The sequence below is a fragment of the Callorhinus ursinus genome, unplaced genomic scaffold (genome assembly GCF_003265705.2).
Source record: "Callorhinus ursinus isolate GAN/ISIS: 27379988/994484 unplaced genomic scaffold, GSC_fseal_2.0 scaffold26, whole genome shotgun sequence".
Lineage (NCBI taxonomy): Eukaryota > Metazoa > Chordata > Mammalia > Carnivora > Otariidae > Callorhinus > Callorhinus ursinus.
The window spans coordinates 8,123,220-8,139,762 of NW_027397088.1; the positions used below are offsets into that span (position 1 = coordinate 8,123,220).

General features: G+C 37.8%; 1 protein-coding gene across 8 annotated transcripts in view; it reads right to left on the reverse strand.

The window, feature by feature from the left end:
- The window catches only part of CAGE1 (cancer antigen 1), a 54,034-nt gene that overhangs the window by 32,773 nt on the left and 4,718 nt on the right, over positions 1-16,543 (reverse strand). For all 8 annotated transcript variants that reach the window (XR_012373817.1, XR_012373815.1, XR_012373819.1 and 5 more), the window contains exons 3-6: positions 16,052-16,139; positions 11,941-12,461; positions 8,563-9,612; positions 1,743-1,892 (exon numbers count right to left, since the gene is read on the reverse strand). Coding sequence is in view for 1 of the 8 variants with exons in the window: in XM_073877548.1 (XP_073733649.1) it covers positions 1,743-1,892; positions 8,563-9,612; positions 11,941-12,461; positions 16,052-16,139 (1,809 nt within the window). In the remaining 7 variants the exon portion in view is untranslated. The remainder of the gene's footprint in view (positions 1-1,742; positions 1,893-8,562; positions 9,613-11,940; positions 12,462-16,051; positions 16,140-16,543) is intronic.

Below are 16,543 nucleotides of genomic sequence, written 5' to 3' on the forward strand. Positions count from 1 at the left end.
AGCCTAGCCTGGTCAGTTTACAAATCCAAACTTCAGCCCAATTGCTATATCTAACACCAGAGTAATCAGACATCCTCAACAACATGAAACTCTAGATATTTCAAGGGTGCCCAGAATGAAGGTATTTGTATGTATAACTTCAGGGTCAAAAATGTGTGCATGAGTTGTACTGCCTAAGGTTCTATCTGAGTTCTGCCATTTCACCCTATGTGAGACTTTGGACAAGAAACCTGACTGTTCTAAGCCTCTGTTTTTCCATGATTTTATTTTATTTTATTTATTATTTTAGTTTTAGTTTTCCATTAAAAAAAAAAGCCTGATAATATAAAGAATGGTATAAGGACTGGATGAGATAACCCATGAGAAGCAGGGAGAGTAGACTTAAAAGACTTCAGGAACAGGTTGGGAAGTCAACAAACATTTGCTGAGTGCTGATTAAGGGCTTAACCTATATTAGGTACAGGGCATACAACGTTCCAAGTCTCTGATGTTGAAGGCTTCCATTCTAGCGGGGGTGGACAGAGAGCAAGCAAACATAATATTTGGTGTGGGATGACATCCACTGACCAGAGGGCTGAGGACACATTTCCTCCTTGGGAGCTGTGGTAGAGAAGCAGCAGGCTGCAATTAAGGCAGAAAGAACAGTAGCCTCTGGTGACATAGGTGGGGGTGGGGAGCCAAGGCTTATGGTGAGTAAGCAAATGTTTGAAGAAACAAAGTATATGGGAAAGTTTGTAGCTAAGAAGAGTCTGTGCCACATTCAGACTCACATGTGTAGAAACAAAACTTCAGGTGGATATAGTCTGTGGGCCACCACTTTGTGATCTTCTGCATAAAATGCTCAGCTCAGTTTCTAGTACTAAATAAATGCTAGTATTCAACAAACTTTAGCTAACCACAATAGAAATAAACGTTGTGTTGGATCAGGAACATCACAGACCATGCCCCAGTTTTGGCTCAAATGACTGCACTTAAGATCAAAGAAATGGGGCACTTGGGTGCCCCACTTGGGTGGCTCAGTCGGTTAAGCGTCTGCCTTTGGCTCAGGTCATGATCCCGGGGTCCTGGGATTGAGTCCTGTATCGGGCTCCCTGCTCACCGAGGAGTATGCTTCTTCCTCTCCCTGTGCCCCTCCCCCTTGCTCATACTCTCTTGCTCACTCTCTCTCTCTCTGAAATAAATTAAAAAAAAAAAAGATCAGAGAAATGATAGCAGAGTAAGAAAGACAACTAGCTCATTTGAAAAGCTAGCAAATGCCATGCCCCGTAACATGGTCTCTCTTTAAATACAGTGCCTCTTACTTCCCAGGCAAGTGGCAAGTATCATTTACCCTACTTAGGAAGAGGAAGAGGAAGCTAAGGCTGATAAAGGTAAAGTCACTTGGCCAAGTCACACAGCCAGGAGGTGGTGAAGTCAGGATTTGAACTCACCTGACACCAACCTCGTTCTTCATTCCACCAATGTACACAACTCCCTACCACCCTCCCTCTGCCCAAAGCTAAATTGGGTAAACAGCTTGCTTATGGGAATACTTACCAATCACTAGGAGCGGACTGAGCCAGAAAACAAGACTACTGCTCTGATAGAGCTTCCAGGACATGTAAAAAGTACTAAATGAAGGGTCTTCCACTTTCTTCTCCCATAACTTAACTCTGTGGCTTTAGATTGCCTCTTTGGTTTAGTCCGACCTCGATATTTCTCCCTCCCCAATAAAAAATACAAATTTTTTTTTTTTTAATTACCTGGGGTGTGAGAAGTCCTACCATCAGAGCCAGAAGACTGTGAATTCTGGAGACGAGCTGAGAAGTTCTTTTCACATCTGGGGGACTCAGGCTCTCTTCTTCACCAGGTGAGCAATTCAGGAGCAAATTAGAATGCACAGTCTTTGCATCCTATATGTACACAATTCAGACATGTCAGGATAAAGACAAAGTGTCTGTTCTTTGAGTAAAATGTGAATTAAATACCACTCTTAAAAACTCTGAGCAAGTGTGCTAAATGAGAAGAATATGCAGCCAAGAATACTTTATCCAGCAAGGATGTCATTCAAAATAGAAGAGTGATAAAAAAAACTTCCAGGACAAACAGAAACTAAAAGAATTTGTGATCACCAAACCAGCCCTACGAGAAATATTAAAAGGGGTCCTCTAACCAAAGAGAGAGCCCAAAAGTAACATAGGCCAGAAAGGAACAGAGACAATATACAGTAACAGTCACTTTACAGGCATTGCAATGGCACTAAAGTCATATCTCTCAATAGTTACTCTGAATGTAAATAGGCTAAATGCCCCAATCAAAAGACACAGGGTATCAGATTGGATAAAAAAGCAAGACCCATTGATATGCTGCTGTCTGCAAGAGACTCATTTTAGACCCAAAGACACCTCCAGATTGAAAGTGAGGGGGTGGAAAACCATTTATCATGTTAATGGACATCAAAAGCTGGGGTGGCAATCCTTATATCAGACAAATTAGATTTTAAGCCAAAGACTGTAATAAGAGATGAGGAAGGACACCATACCATAATTAAAGCATCTTTCAAACAAGAAGATCTAACGATTGTAAATATTTATGCCCCTAACATGGAGCAGCCAATTATATAAACCAATTAATAACAAAATCAAAGAAACACACTGATAATAATACAATAATAGTAGGGGACTTTAACACCCTTCTCACTGCAATGGACAGATCATCTAAGCAGAAGGTCAACAAGGAAATAAGGGCTTTGATGCAGCGCCTGGGTGGCTCAGTTGTTAAGTGTCTGCCTTCGGCTCAGGTCATGATCCCAGAGTCCTGGGATCGAGCCCCACATTGGGCTCCCTGCTCAGCGGGAAGCCTGCTTCTCCCTCTCCCACTCCGCCTGTTTGTGTTCCCTCTCTCACGGTGTCTCTCTCTGTCAAATAAATAAATAAAATCTTTAAAAAAAAAAAAAACAAGGAAATAAGAGCTTTGAATGATACACTGGACCAGATGGACTTCACAGATATATTCAGAGCATTCCATCTCAAAGCAACAGAATACACATTCTTCTCAAGTGCACATGGAACATTCTCCAGAATACATCACATCCTGGGTCACAAATCAGGTCTCAACTGGTACCAAAAGATTGGGATCATTCCCTGTATATTTTCAGACCACAGTGCTTTGAAACTGGAACTCAATCACAAGAGGAAAGTTGGAAAGAACACAAATACATGGAGGCTAAAGAGCTACTAAAGAATGAATGGGTCAACCAGGAAATTAAAGAAGAATTTTAAAAATCCACAGAAACAAATGAAAATGAAAACACAACTGTTCAAAATCTTTGGGATGCAGCAAAGGCGGTCCTGAGAAGGAAGTATATAGCCTAACAATTCTTTCTCAAGAAACAGGAAAGTTCTCAAATACACAACTTCACTTAACATCTAAAGGAGCTGGAGAAAGAATAGCAAATAAAGCCTAAACCCAGCAGGAGAAGAGAAATAATAAAGATTATAGCAGAAATCAATGAAACAGAAACCAAAAGAACAGTAGAACAGATCAATGAAATTAGGAGCTGATTCTCTGAAAGAATTAATTGATAAACCCCTGGCCAGACTTATCAAAAAGAAAAGAGAAAGGACCCAAATAAAATCATGAATAAAAGAGTAGAGATCACAACCAACACTGAAGAAATACAAACAATTATAAGAACGTATTATGAGCAACTATATGCCAACAATTAGGCAATATGGAAGAAATGGATGCATTCTGAGAGAAGTACAAACTACCAAAATTGAACCAGGAAGAAATAGAAAACCTGAACAGACCCATAACCAGCAAGGAAATTGAAGCAGTAATCAAAAATCTCCCAACAAACAAGAGCCCAGGGCCAGATGGCTTCCCAGGGGAACTCTACCAAACATTTAAAGAAGAATTAATACCTATTCTTCTGAAGCTGTTTCAAAAAACTGAAATGGAAGGAAAGCTTCAAAACTTGTTCTATGAGGCCAGCATTACCTTGATCCCAAAACCAGACAAAGACCCCACCAAAAAGAATTACAGACCAATATCCCTGATGAACATGGATGCAAAAATTCTCACCAAAATACTAGCCAATAGGATCCAACAGTATATTGAAAGGATTATTCACCATGACCAAGTGGGATTTATGCCTGGGCTACAAGGTTGGTTCAACATCCGCAAATCAATCAATGTGATACAATACATTAATAAAAGAACAAGAACCATATGGTCCTCTCAATAGATGCAGAAAAAGCATTTGACAAAGTACAGCATCCTTTCTTGATTAAAACTCTTCACAGTGTAGGGATAGAGGGAATGTACCTCAATATCATAAAAGTCATCTATGAAAAACCCACAGCGAATATCATTCTCAATGGGGAAAAACTAAGAGCCTTTCCCTTGAGGTCAGGAACATGGCAGGGATGTCCACTATCACCACTGCTATTCAACTTGGTACTAGAAGTACTAGCCTTAACAATCAGACAACAAAAAGAAAAGGCATCCAAATTGGCAAAGAAGAAGTCAAACTGTCACTCTTTGCAGATGACATGATACTCTACATGGAAAACCCAAAAGACTCCACCCCGAAACTTCTAGAACTCATACAGGAATTCAGTAAAGTGACAGGATATAAAATCAATGCACAGAAATCAGTTGCATTTCTATACACCAACAACGAGGCAGAAGAAAGAGAAATTAAGGAGTCGATCCCATTTACAATTGTACCCAAAACCATAAGATCCCTAGGAATAAATCTAACCAAAGAGACAAAGAACCTGTACTCAGAAAACTATAGAATACTCATGAAAGAAACTGAGGAAGACACAAAGAAATGGAAAAACGTTCCATGCTCATGGATTGGAAGAACAAATACTGTTAAAATATCTATGCTACGTAGGGCAATCTACACATTCAATGCAATCCTTATCAAAATACTATCAACTTTTTTCAAAGAACTGGACCAAATAATCCTAAAATTTGTATGGAACCAGAAAAGACCCAAATAGCCAAAGGAATATTGAAAAAGGAAACCAAAGCTGGTGGCATCACAATTCCGGACTTCAAGCTCTGTTATAAAAATGTCATCGTCAAGACAGTATGGTACTGGCACAAAAACAGACACATAGATCAATGGAACAGAACAGAGAACTCAGAAATGGAACCTCAACTCTATGGCCAACTAATCTTTGACAAAGCAGGAAAGAATATCCAATGGAGAAAAGACAGTATCTTCAACAAATGGTGTTGGGAAAATTGGACAGCCACATGCAGAAGAATGAAACTGGACCATTTCCATACACCACACACAAAAACAGACTCAAAATCGATGAAAGACCTAAATGTGAGACAGGAATCCATCAAAATCCTTGAGAACACAGGCAGCAACCTCTTCGACCTCAGCCATAGCAACTTCTTCTAGACACATCGCCAAAGGCAAGGGAAGCAAGGGCAAAAATGAACTATTGGGACTTCATCAAAATAAACAACTTTTGCACAGCAAAGAAAATAGTCAACAAAGCCAAAAAACAACTGACAGAATGGGAGATGTTTGCAAATGACATATCAGATAAAGGGCTAGTATCCAGAATCTATAAAGAACTTCTCAAACTTAACACCCAAAGAACAAATAATCCAATCAAGAAATGGGCTGAAGATATGAACAGATATTTCTGCAAAGAAGACATACAAATGGCCAACAGACACATGAAAAAGTGCTCAACGTTACTTGGCATCAGGGAAATCCAAATCAAAACCTCAATGAGATACCACCTCACACCAGTCAGAATGGCTAACATTAACAAGTCAGGAAACGACAGATGTTGGCGATGATGCGGAGAAAGGGGAACCCGCCTACACTGTTGGTGGGAATGCAAACTGGTGCAGCCACTCTGGAAAACAGTACGGAGCTTCCTCAAAAAGTTGAAAATAGAGCTACCCTACGATCCAACAATTGCACTACTGGGTATTTACCCCAAACATAAATATGTAGTGATCCGAAGGGGCACCTGCACCCCAAAGTTTTTGGCAGCCATGTCCACAATAGCCAAACTATGGAAAGAGCCCAGATGTCCGTTGACAGATGAATGGATAAAGAAGAGGTGGTATATATATATACAATAGAATATTACTCTGCCATCAAAAAAAATGAAATCTTGCCATTTGCAACAATGTGGATAGAACTAGGGGGTACTGTGCTAAGCAAAATAAGTCAATCAGAGAATGACAATTATTGTATGGTTTCACTGATATATGGAATTTAAGAAACAAGTCAGAGGATCATAGGGGAAGAGAGGAAAAAATGAAACAAGACAAAATCAGAGAGGGAGACAAACCATAAGAGACTCTTAATCTTGGGAAGCAAATAGAGGGTTGCTGGAGGGGAGGGGGGTGAATGGACGGGGTAACTGGGTGATGGACATTGGGAGGGTATGTGTTGTAATGAGCACTGGGTATTATGTAAGACTGATGAAGGACAGACCTGTACCCCTGAAACAAATAATACATTATATGTTAATTAATTGAATTTAAATTTTAAAAACACAAGAAAAAAGGGGAAAAAAACCCAAAAACCTCTGAGCAGCCCTAAAAACATGGCACTCAAATTTGAAGAGCTAAATGTTAATATTTATTTAAAAAAACAACTCTGAACTGTGGTTCTCAAACTTTGGATTCTCAGGACCCCTTTATAGGCTCAAAAATTATTGAGAATCCTAAAAGGCTTTTGTTGATGTGGGTTCTATCTACCACTACTTACTGTATTAGAAATTATGACTGAGAACATTTAAAAATTATTTGGTTACTAATCCATTCAAATAACAATAAATCCCTTGTGTCAATATAAATAACAATTTTAATATGAAATTACCACATTTTCCAAAGGAAAAAATTAGTGAAAAGAGTGGCACTGTTTACATTTTTGTAAATATCTGCAATGCTGACTTCATAGAAGACAGCAGAATTCTCACATCTGCTTCATACATTGGTCAGACATAAAAGCAATGAATGACACACAGTTTCGAGAAAACTCCACGGGAAGCACTTGTGAAAAAAATAAGAGTGGCAAGGTCATAACATCTTCCTATTCCCATGAAAATACCTTGACCTCATAGACCCACCAGACCACACTTTTGAGAAAATACACGTACAATTCATGAAAAGCAAAACTAAAAGCGGAGTAAGGATGATTTGGGTATATTAAAGAAATTGATTTGTCATGATAAAGAACTTTACTTTTTATTTTTTTAAAGAAAGCTCAAGAAAAATAATGTACTGTGATAAACTTCTATACAGTTGTACTAATTCATTCAGAGTTTACTAATACAAAATTTGTCATGATTTGGCTAGCAGCTATTTTGGAAGACAAAATACAGACCCTTAAGATGACTTAAGGTCATCTCTGCTTAGGTTAGTGGTTCTCAAAAGTGTGACCCTCGGCCCAGCAGCATTGGGGAGACTCAGAATCTTGTTAGAAATACGCACTCTTGGGCCCCATGGCACACCTACTGAATCAGAAACCCTGAGGCGGGCCCCAGAAATCTGCATTTTCACAGCTAAGGCTGATGAATGCTCAAATTTGAGGAGCAGTGGTTTAGATAATCCTGATTTCTTTCTGGAGGAAAGATTACAGAGAGAATTTTTTAAACGTAAGAGAACAGTATTTTCCTGAGAATCATTAAAAAATAATAGAACTATTTACTTGCAAACAATACTTGTACTAATTATGGATTCCTGAAAAAAAGTCCTCTAAGGACATCCTCAAGGGAACACAATCAGCTCAAGTTATAAGAGTTTTAAAATAAAAATACATTTTCCTAGTTCAGATTAGCCTTCTTTCTAAGTAGTCAGAATTAAAAAGGTTATACTATAAATATTTTAAGACAGGCCTAAAACTGAAATAGATGTGCTTTAGCTTGTGAAAAGGATCACTTCCAGGTTCTTGTCTGCCAAGAAAGCCATTTCAAATGGCTTCAGTTCAACTGCAGAGAATACAATATTACAGCCTCTCCAAACCTATTGATATGAGGCCCTCATGCTATTTTTAACAGATGTTAACTAGATTTATTGTGATCATTTTGCAATATATACAAATATCAAATCATGCTACACACCTGAAACTAATGTTATATGTCAGTTACATCTCAATCACAAAGTTTATAATGTCACAAAATGAATATGTGATATAACATAGGTTTGTTCGACCATGTAAACCAAATATGTAATTGCATTATTTAGTTTCATTGTTAGGCAGATGTGGCATGAAAACATTGAGATCCCCTCCTAAAAGATCCTTTCTCAAGTGATGCTTCAGATGATTGATCATAGGAACCCAGAAAATTCCCACGTTAATTTTCACCTCTACCAAAATAGTCACAAGAAGCCAGAAATGGCCCTTCTTTAATCAGAGTACCCAAGAACCGGAGAAACTTCTCCAAACCTGTGGTCCATTTTCCATTCTCTTTCTTTTCATTAATAATTCTTTCTGCCAACAAATGTGTGTGGTGTCTAAATGTGCGTCAGCAGACTGTTAGCAACTCATGAAATTCTGCGTTCAAGACTCCGAATTTGTGCCGATACCTTTGTGATATCTGCCATTACCGCTTCCCCGGAGTGCTCTGTTAACCAAGGTGTCTCAAACTGAGGGGGGGCATCATTTTGCTCCTGGCTCCTCGCCACCTGCTGCCAAAGCCTTTCGTTTTCCTGTTTGACTTCAGTGACCTGCTGCTGGAGTTGGGTGTTCTCTGCCTTTTCGGTATCAGATATGAGCTGCAAATGACTAACTTGAACGATCCGCTTCTTGAGTGTCGATTTCAGTTCCTGTCTTTCTTCCAGGTTTTTCTTCTTGTGCTTCTGAAATTCCTCACGTAAAGACAGGATCTCTTGTTCTCGGGCCTTTTTCTCCCTTTTCAGCAAGTCCAGAGCAGAGGTGGTGGCCTTTTCCAGCTCCCTCTTGAGTTGCTGCTGCTTCTCCACCACTTCTTTCTCGCTTAGGATTCTCTCCATCTCTAGGCACTGACTGACAGTTCTAGCTTTCTGTTGCATTTCAGTCATGTACCTTTCCTGTAGGTGAACGTAATTGCCCTTGATCTTCTTGAGCTCCAGCTGTAAGGTTTCCTTTTCATTCCTAGCTTCCTGAAGATGCTTTTGGGTGTGAGTTAAGACCTCGTGCAAATTCTGCAGTGTCTTGTCAGTGTCACTCTTCTCTAGCATCACTCTGTATTTGTCTTCAATTAATTCTTCCATCTTGGCCTTCAGCTTATTTATGATGTCCACGAACACCTGCTGTTTGGTAGTCTGCTTCTGTAGTTCTTCAATCTTCTTCTCTAAATACTTGTTGCTACTCTGCAGGTCTTGGATCCGAATCTGCTGCTGTTTGTTAGTGTGCTGTAATTTCTGTAAGACTTCATTTAAATCCATGTCCTCTTCCAGAGGTTGTGAGCTTTCCAAGCTCTGCTTCGGGTCGGGCATCTTGCTGTCCTCCGGAGATGCTCCACCACTCCAAGAAGGAGACCAAGGTGAGACCGTCCCTGGCCTGTCCACGTCCCCCATGGCGACCTCCTTATGGAGACAGACTGGCATCTCAGGAACATCCCCAAAGCTCTGTATCCCTTTCGAAGACACTGCGTTCTGTAAATTAAGAGTACATAAGTGTGAAAAAGAGTATAAAGATGGTGAGTTTTGAAATCATATATAGCTAGCCTTAAATCCTAGATCTCTAGTTTGGTTTCCTCAGCTATAAAAGAGCAATGATAATGTCTACTTCCAATAATAATATTTACTTGACAAACATACTTAAGTAGTAACTGCTAAATGTATATATGGCACCCAATAGCACAGCAGAGCAGTAGATATATGATAGAGGTATAGATCACATTTACTTTTTCAGAAGAAAAACTCAGCTTTGATACTCTCACCAACTTTCTATGATACGAAATTTTCTGAACACATGTGAGGTACTTTCTTTGACTTCAAATGAATTAAAACAAATTTATCAATTACCCTACAGTCTGTGAGGCCTCTTTTGAATGAAGACTTCTTTTATTGCTCATTAAATCATTATCTCATGGCTATGACTCCGGTGAATGTAAGAATGTCAGATGAACATGCCTCGTGATTGATTTTCTCCCACAATACAGGTTTTGGGGGCTATTTAAAAGGATAATAAGTTGTAGTAAGAAAATGCTCAAATGAATATGATGTTTAAAACCCTGTTTTAACGGGGTGCCTGGATGGCTCAGTCAGTTAAGCATCTGCTTTCAGCTCGGGTCATGATCCCAGGGTCCTGGGATCAAGTCCTGCATCAGGCTCCCTGCTCAGCAGGGAGCCTGCTTCTCCCTCTCCCTCTGCTGCTCCCCCTGCTTGTGCTCTCTCTCTCTCTCTCCCTCTCTCTGTCAAATAAACAAATAAATAAATAGAATCTTAAAAAATAGAAAACCCCATAAAAGACATCTGCAGGGGTGGGCTGTATAACTTTCTAGAATTTAGAGATACTAGACCCCTGTATTTTAACAGTTTACCATTGTTCTGGGATAAAGACAACTATCCCTACTGAGGCCTACAAGATTCCGATGTCTGGTCTTGATGCCTGACCAATGCTACCTGTCCATCCTTATCTACTACCTGCCACCTTTGATCCAAAAACATTGGGCTCCCGCCAGGTCCTAGTGAGTGCCATGCTCCCTGAAGCCACAGGGTTCTTGCACATGTTACTTCTGCGTGGAATGCTAATCCCACCCACAGTTAACTTAATTAACTCCTAACTCATCCTTCAGAGCTCAGCTCAATTACCACTACTTCAGGAACAGTAAGATTCCTGTCATTTTATTCACAACAATTATCATACTTGCAGTTTATAGTTTATATGTAATATTACATAACATACACTTTACATGCACTTTATATTAAACTCTTCATAGCACTTACCATAGTTGAAAGTTTACATTTACTTGTGTGATTATTTAATGTGAATTTCCTCTACTAAGGTGTTACTTTATGAGGACAAACCCTGCATTTTTTTAAACCATTATATAACCAACATATAGTACAGGGCCTAGCACATAATAGATTCCTGAAAGTATTTATTGGCTGAATAAATGACTAAATGCAGTGGAAATAGGAAGGCGCAATCTTGAGAAACACTAATTAAACAAGTTTTTTAAATGTCATTTTGCAGAATCAACATAGGGAAATAAAGTTATCTTTTACATACTGCTTCCAAATAAATGAACAAAAAACCTGCTCATTTTGTAAATGAAACATAATACTCATAGCTTTTTTCATCAGACTTACAATAAAAAAGTACTACTTGTGCTATTCCTGGATTATATCTATTTGCCCATACCAATTCTTAAAATTGTTACTTTATAAAAATTTTCAGAGAGTACACAGAATTTATATTATTGGCATCTTCAGTGTTCTTAAGGATACTACATGTGTACCCAGAAAGAATAAGTCAAAAGACAAATTAATATTTTCACTTTGGTAGAAAAATTAATATTTTGTTCTTAATAGAAATCCCTCGATAGAAAAATTTTAAGATTTTCTTGTCAAATGTCCTTCTTCTTCTCAACCTTTTCCTTACTGTAAACTGAGTTCCAGCCAATTTGATTCACCAAACATAATTCATTATATTCAAGGCACTATGTAGATACATAAAAGGATGAGCAAGACAGAGCCCTGATCCTCAAAGAAATTATCATTCGGGAGAGCTAATCTTCACATATGGACTTGATTTTATTAGAAAAAATTTGTTTCTAAATTGATTAAGCTCTCAGAAGGCTTTTTCCCCAGAAAAGCAATGTCCTTCGTGCTGATGAGATTATCTAGCAGTACTTGGAAATGTCTCAAATTTTATATATATAAAACATATATATATGTAAATATATATATAAATATATATTTTTTGGAAAGTACATATAACACTCTACAAATTATACTGACCATCAAAAATCTTACCTCATCTGTTGTATAATTGGCTCTCAGATCAAAGAGGTTAAAGCTATTCTCTTTGTAAAATGGTTTTTCAACATCTCTGTGTACATTTTCCTTATATAAGAAGCTTTCAGGTTGACTAGGTTTGAGCGCAGACTCCACGGAAGCACTTTTAGGCAGTGACATTTCCATGAATTTCAGTGTCTCTCCACCACTGTGCACTAGAGGTGGGCTTCTAGAAGGTTGTGTGACACATTTGTGAGCAAGCTGGTCTTCATTTGTGGAGGTACCAGTTCCCCCTGGATTTTCTTCCTTAAATGAATCTTCCTTCATATTGGTGTCTTTTGCACAATTATACACATGACTTTGCATTTCTGGTTTCTTCATGTAAGGTAAGCTTTCTGTCAGATTTTGAAATGTCATTTTATTATTAAATGCTTCTCTCAGATGAAATTTGCAAATGGGTTCAAATTGCCTGAAGGGGGAAATGCTGGTGTCAACTGGCTGAGTTAGTAAGTTCTGTGAATCATTTCCAATGCTGACATCTCATTAGAAAGAGAAAGATGGAAATAAGAATTAGCTGACCAAAAACTTATACGTTAGCAGTTTACTATTTACATTTATGAAACTGTTGGAGTCTATTTAAATTATATTAATTTCAACGTTTTTTATTGAGTGGATTTCAGCATGACTGTGCTAGCAAACAAAACAGAACCACTTTTATGGGGCGCCTGGGTGGCTCAGTCGTTAAGTGTCTGCCTTTGGCTCAGGTCATGATCCCAGGGTCCTGGGATCGAGCCCCGCATCAGGCTCCCTGCTCTGCTGGAAGCCTGCTTCTCCCTCTCCCACTCCCCCTGCTTGTGTTCCCTCTTGCTGTGTCTCTCTCTGTCAAATAGATAAATAAAATCTTAAAAAAAAAAAATAAAACAAAAAACCTCAAAACAGAACCACTTTTACACAGGGGCCGGAAGTTCTCACATGACTGCTACAAAAAAGCTTGTTATAGTCATTCTGGTCAAATACCATTGCAACCAATCCTAAGATATCTTCAAAATTCTTTTGTTATACTGTCATTTTAAAATGTTTTCAATATGTTTCCAAAGACTACAAAAGCACAATAGAATAATAATAAACACATATAAACTTGTTTCATCTCACAATCTCATGAGCTAGGCATTGTTATCATCCCTGTTGTACAGATAAGGAAACTGAGACATAAGAGATATTAAGTCGTTTCCTTGCCTAAGGTCACAGAGTGGGTATGCAGTGCAGCTGCAGTTCTGGAACACTGTTTCTTTTCTTTTTATTTTCTTAAATTTAAATTCACGTTAGTTAACATATAGTGTAGTATTAGTTTCAGGGATAGATGTAGTGATTCATCACTTACACACAACACCCAGTGCTCATCCCAACAAGTACCCTCCTTAATACCCATCACCCATTTAGCCCATCCCCCCACCTCCCCTCCAGCAACCCTGTTTGTTCCCCTAATTACAGAGTCTCTTATGGTTTGCCTCCTTCTCTGTTTTTATCTTATTTTTCTTTCCCTTCTCCTATGTTCATCTGTTGTGAAATCATACATTTGTCTTTCTCTGACTAACTTAATTCACTTAGCATAATACCATCTAGCTCCATCCACACTGTTGCAAATGGCAAGATTTCATTCATGGAGTAATATTCCAGTGTATATATACACATCTTCTTTATCCATTCATCTGTCGATGGACATCTAGGCTCTTTCCATAATTTTGCTATTGTGGACATTGCTGCTATAAACATTGGGGTGCCTATGCCCCTTCGAATCAGTACTTTTGTATCCTTTGGATAAATACCTAGAAGTGCAATTGCTGGGTCATAGGGTAGTTCTATTTTTAACTTTTTGAGGAACCTCCATACTGTTTTCCAGAGTGGCTGCACCAGCTTGCATTCCCACCAACAGTGCAAAAGGGTTTCCCTTTCTCTGCATCCTCGCCAACACCTGTTGTTTCCTGTGTTGTTGATTTTAGCCATCTAGAAGACTATTTCTAAATGCTATGCTATACTGCTTCTCAATACAAATGATCCAGACTTAAAACGTTTTTAAAAATCAGAAGCAAATAAGGTGGAAAGAAAGAGTTACAAAATTAATGATGCCTCCCTTCTATCTCAATTCCCTCCTTTCCCCCTTCCCAGAGAGAACTACTGATGAACTGAAGCTGATATGTATTCATTCTTCCCATCCATATTTTCCTACTTTTACTACTCATTTATGTACCTTAAATAATATATATCAACTTCCCAGAATTTCTCATTTTGTGACATCTTACTGTCTCAGTAATTACACACAGCACCAAAAGACCAAAAGAAATACCTAACAGTTCCATTTATTAAATAGTTAGGTTCAACTGAAGTATTTGCCCTAACTTAGTAGATGTTCAAAAATATACATAAACTGAAAGAAAAACATAATGTTTTATATCATTCTTATACAACCAAACTTACTATTTGGATGCACTACTGGGTACCACATGTTTCAAATCTTGGAATCAGATAGGATGACATCAACCCTCACTTTCTATTCCACATTGCTTTTCATACAATACTTGCTTTTTATCATAGCAACCTCCAAAAACCCAGCTTTGCAAATAATATTTTATTAGAAAGGGTTATAGTATGGTTTTACGTTGAAACAGTGAACTATCTCAAGTTACTGGTTTGTGGGGTCCAAAAGACGTCAAGTATCGCTGTTTCCCAAATATTTCAAAAGATCCTGCAGCACCCTGGGTGAACTGTGGAAATATAGTATTATTTTCTGTGTTTTAAAGTTTTATGTAATTAGAATCAAATTATATTTGTAACCTGTAAGTTCTATTTCTATTCTATTCTATTATATATAAAAATATAAATGTATATCCACATGAAAGTCTTTATTTCACTTAAAATTTTGCTTTTCAGATTTAGCCATGTAAATACATGTAGATCTAGTTAATTTTACTGAAGGATTACACTTTCTTTCCTTTTTGTTAGATATTTGTTTCTAATTTTGCTATTAAAAACAACTCTTCAGTGAACATCCTTATACATGTTTCAATGTACACTAAGAATTTTTGTTTAGGTTCTGGGTATATACCTCAAAGTGGAATTGCTGGATTATAGAAAATCTGTATCTTCAACTGCACTAGACATTGCAAAATTACCCTCCAAAGTGGTTGTACCAGTTTATACTTCCACCAATAGCAAAAAAGTTTCTTTGCTCTGCTACATCCTTCCAGGTATGTTAAACTGATACGTATGAAATGGAATTTTGTGGTCTTTTTAATAATCTTGCGGGTTTCTGTGATCTGCCTATTAGATACTGTTATAGCCTGCATTATATCTCCTCAAAATTCTTGTGTTGAAGGCTTACCCCCCAGTACCTTAGGATATAACTATATTGGGAGATGGGGCCTTTAAAGAGGTAATTAAGGTTAAATGAAGTCATAAAACTGGGGCCCTAATCCAATATGACTGGTGTTCTTATAGGAAGAAAAGACACCAGGGAGGCACAGGGAAAAGGCCATGTAAAAACACAAGAAGACGGCTATCTGGGACGTCTCAGGATAAACCAACTCTTCCAACACCTTGATCTGGACTTCCAGCTTCTAGAACTGTGAGAAAATACATTTCCATTGTTGAAGTCACCTGGTCGGCAGTGTTTTGTTATGGGAGTTCTAGCAAGCTAATACATATTCTTTGCCTGTTTTTCTATCGAGTTATATGTGTCTCTTTCTTATTGGAGTTTTATTCTTGGATACTAATGTTGTCAATGTACATATTGCATGTATCTTAGTATGAGTCTTGTTTTCTTTTTTCTTGATTATAATTTGGTCATATAGAAATTTTTAAAAATTTTAGTGGAGTCAAATGTGCTGCTTATGGTTTGTACTTCTCCAAGCTACTCTCTGAGCCCCATGTTTCTCACCTGTAAAATAGAGACAAAACAACCCTTATTTAAAAAGAAAAAAAGCCCTATTTCATAGGATTGTTTGTAGATTAAATGTAATCATGCATATAAAGTGTATATTAGCACCTGACTATTACTATTATTGCTGTTATCATAGGACACACACACAAAAATCTTAGTTTCTCTGTGTATTGCCAACAAAGAGATACTCACCACCTAACCAATCATCTAGTGTACCATGAATTTCTTCGCTAAGTGTGAATTTAGACTCATCTTCCCTTTCAGCATTCTTTATTTCATTCTGTATTAATAATAAAGAAGGCATTAATATTAATACTTCAAATAAATATCATAAGCCTCTTCTGAACATGTATATGCATTGCTATGTAACTTTTTGTTGCATGGGTAGAATGTACTCTCTGGTACCCTTTTTTACTGTATATCTGAACTCCTTTTTAGTAAAATCATGCTAATGGAGTTATGATATTAAATGACATTAAGCAAGTATCTTGCTATTTTAATATTTTGGTTTTTTGGTAAGTCAAATCATGTTACTATAAACATAGGGATGTATGATAATATATATATCTCTGATCACCCTTTGAAGTTGGCTAAATCTGGCCTAAACAACTACAGGGATAGTTGTTATTCAGGTCTTGACAGTGAAGATCCGGGGTTCCAGTAATGAGGTGAAATATGATTCCA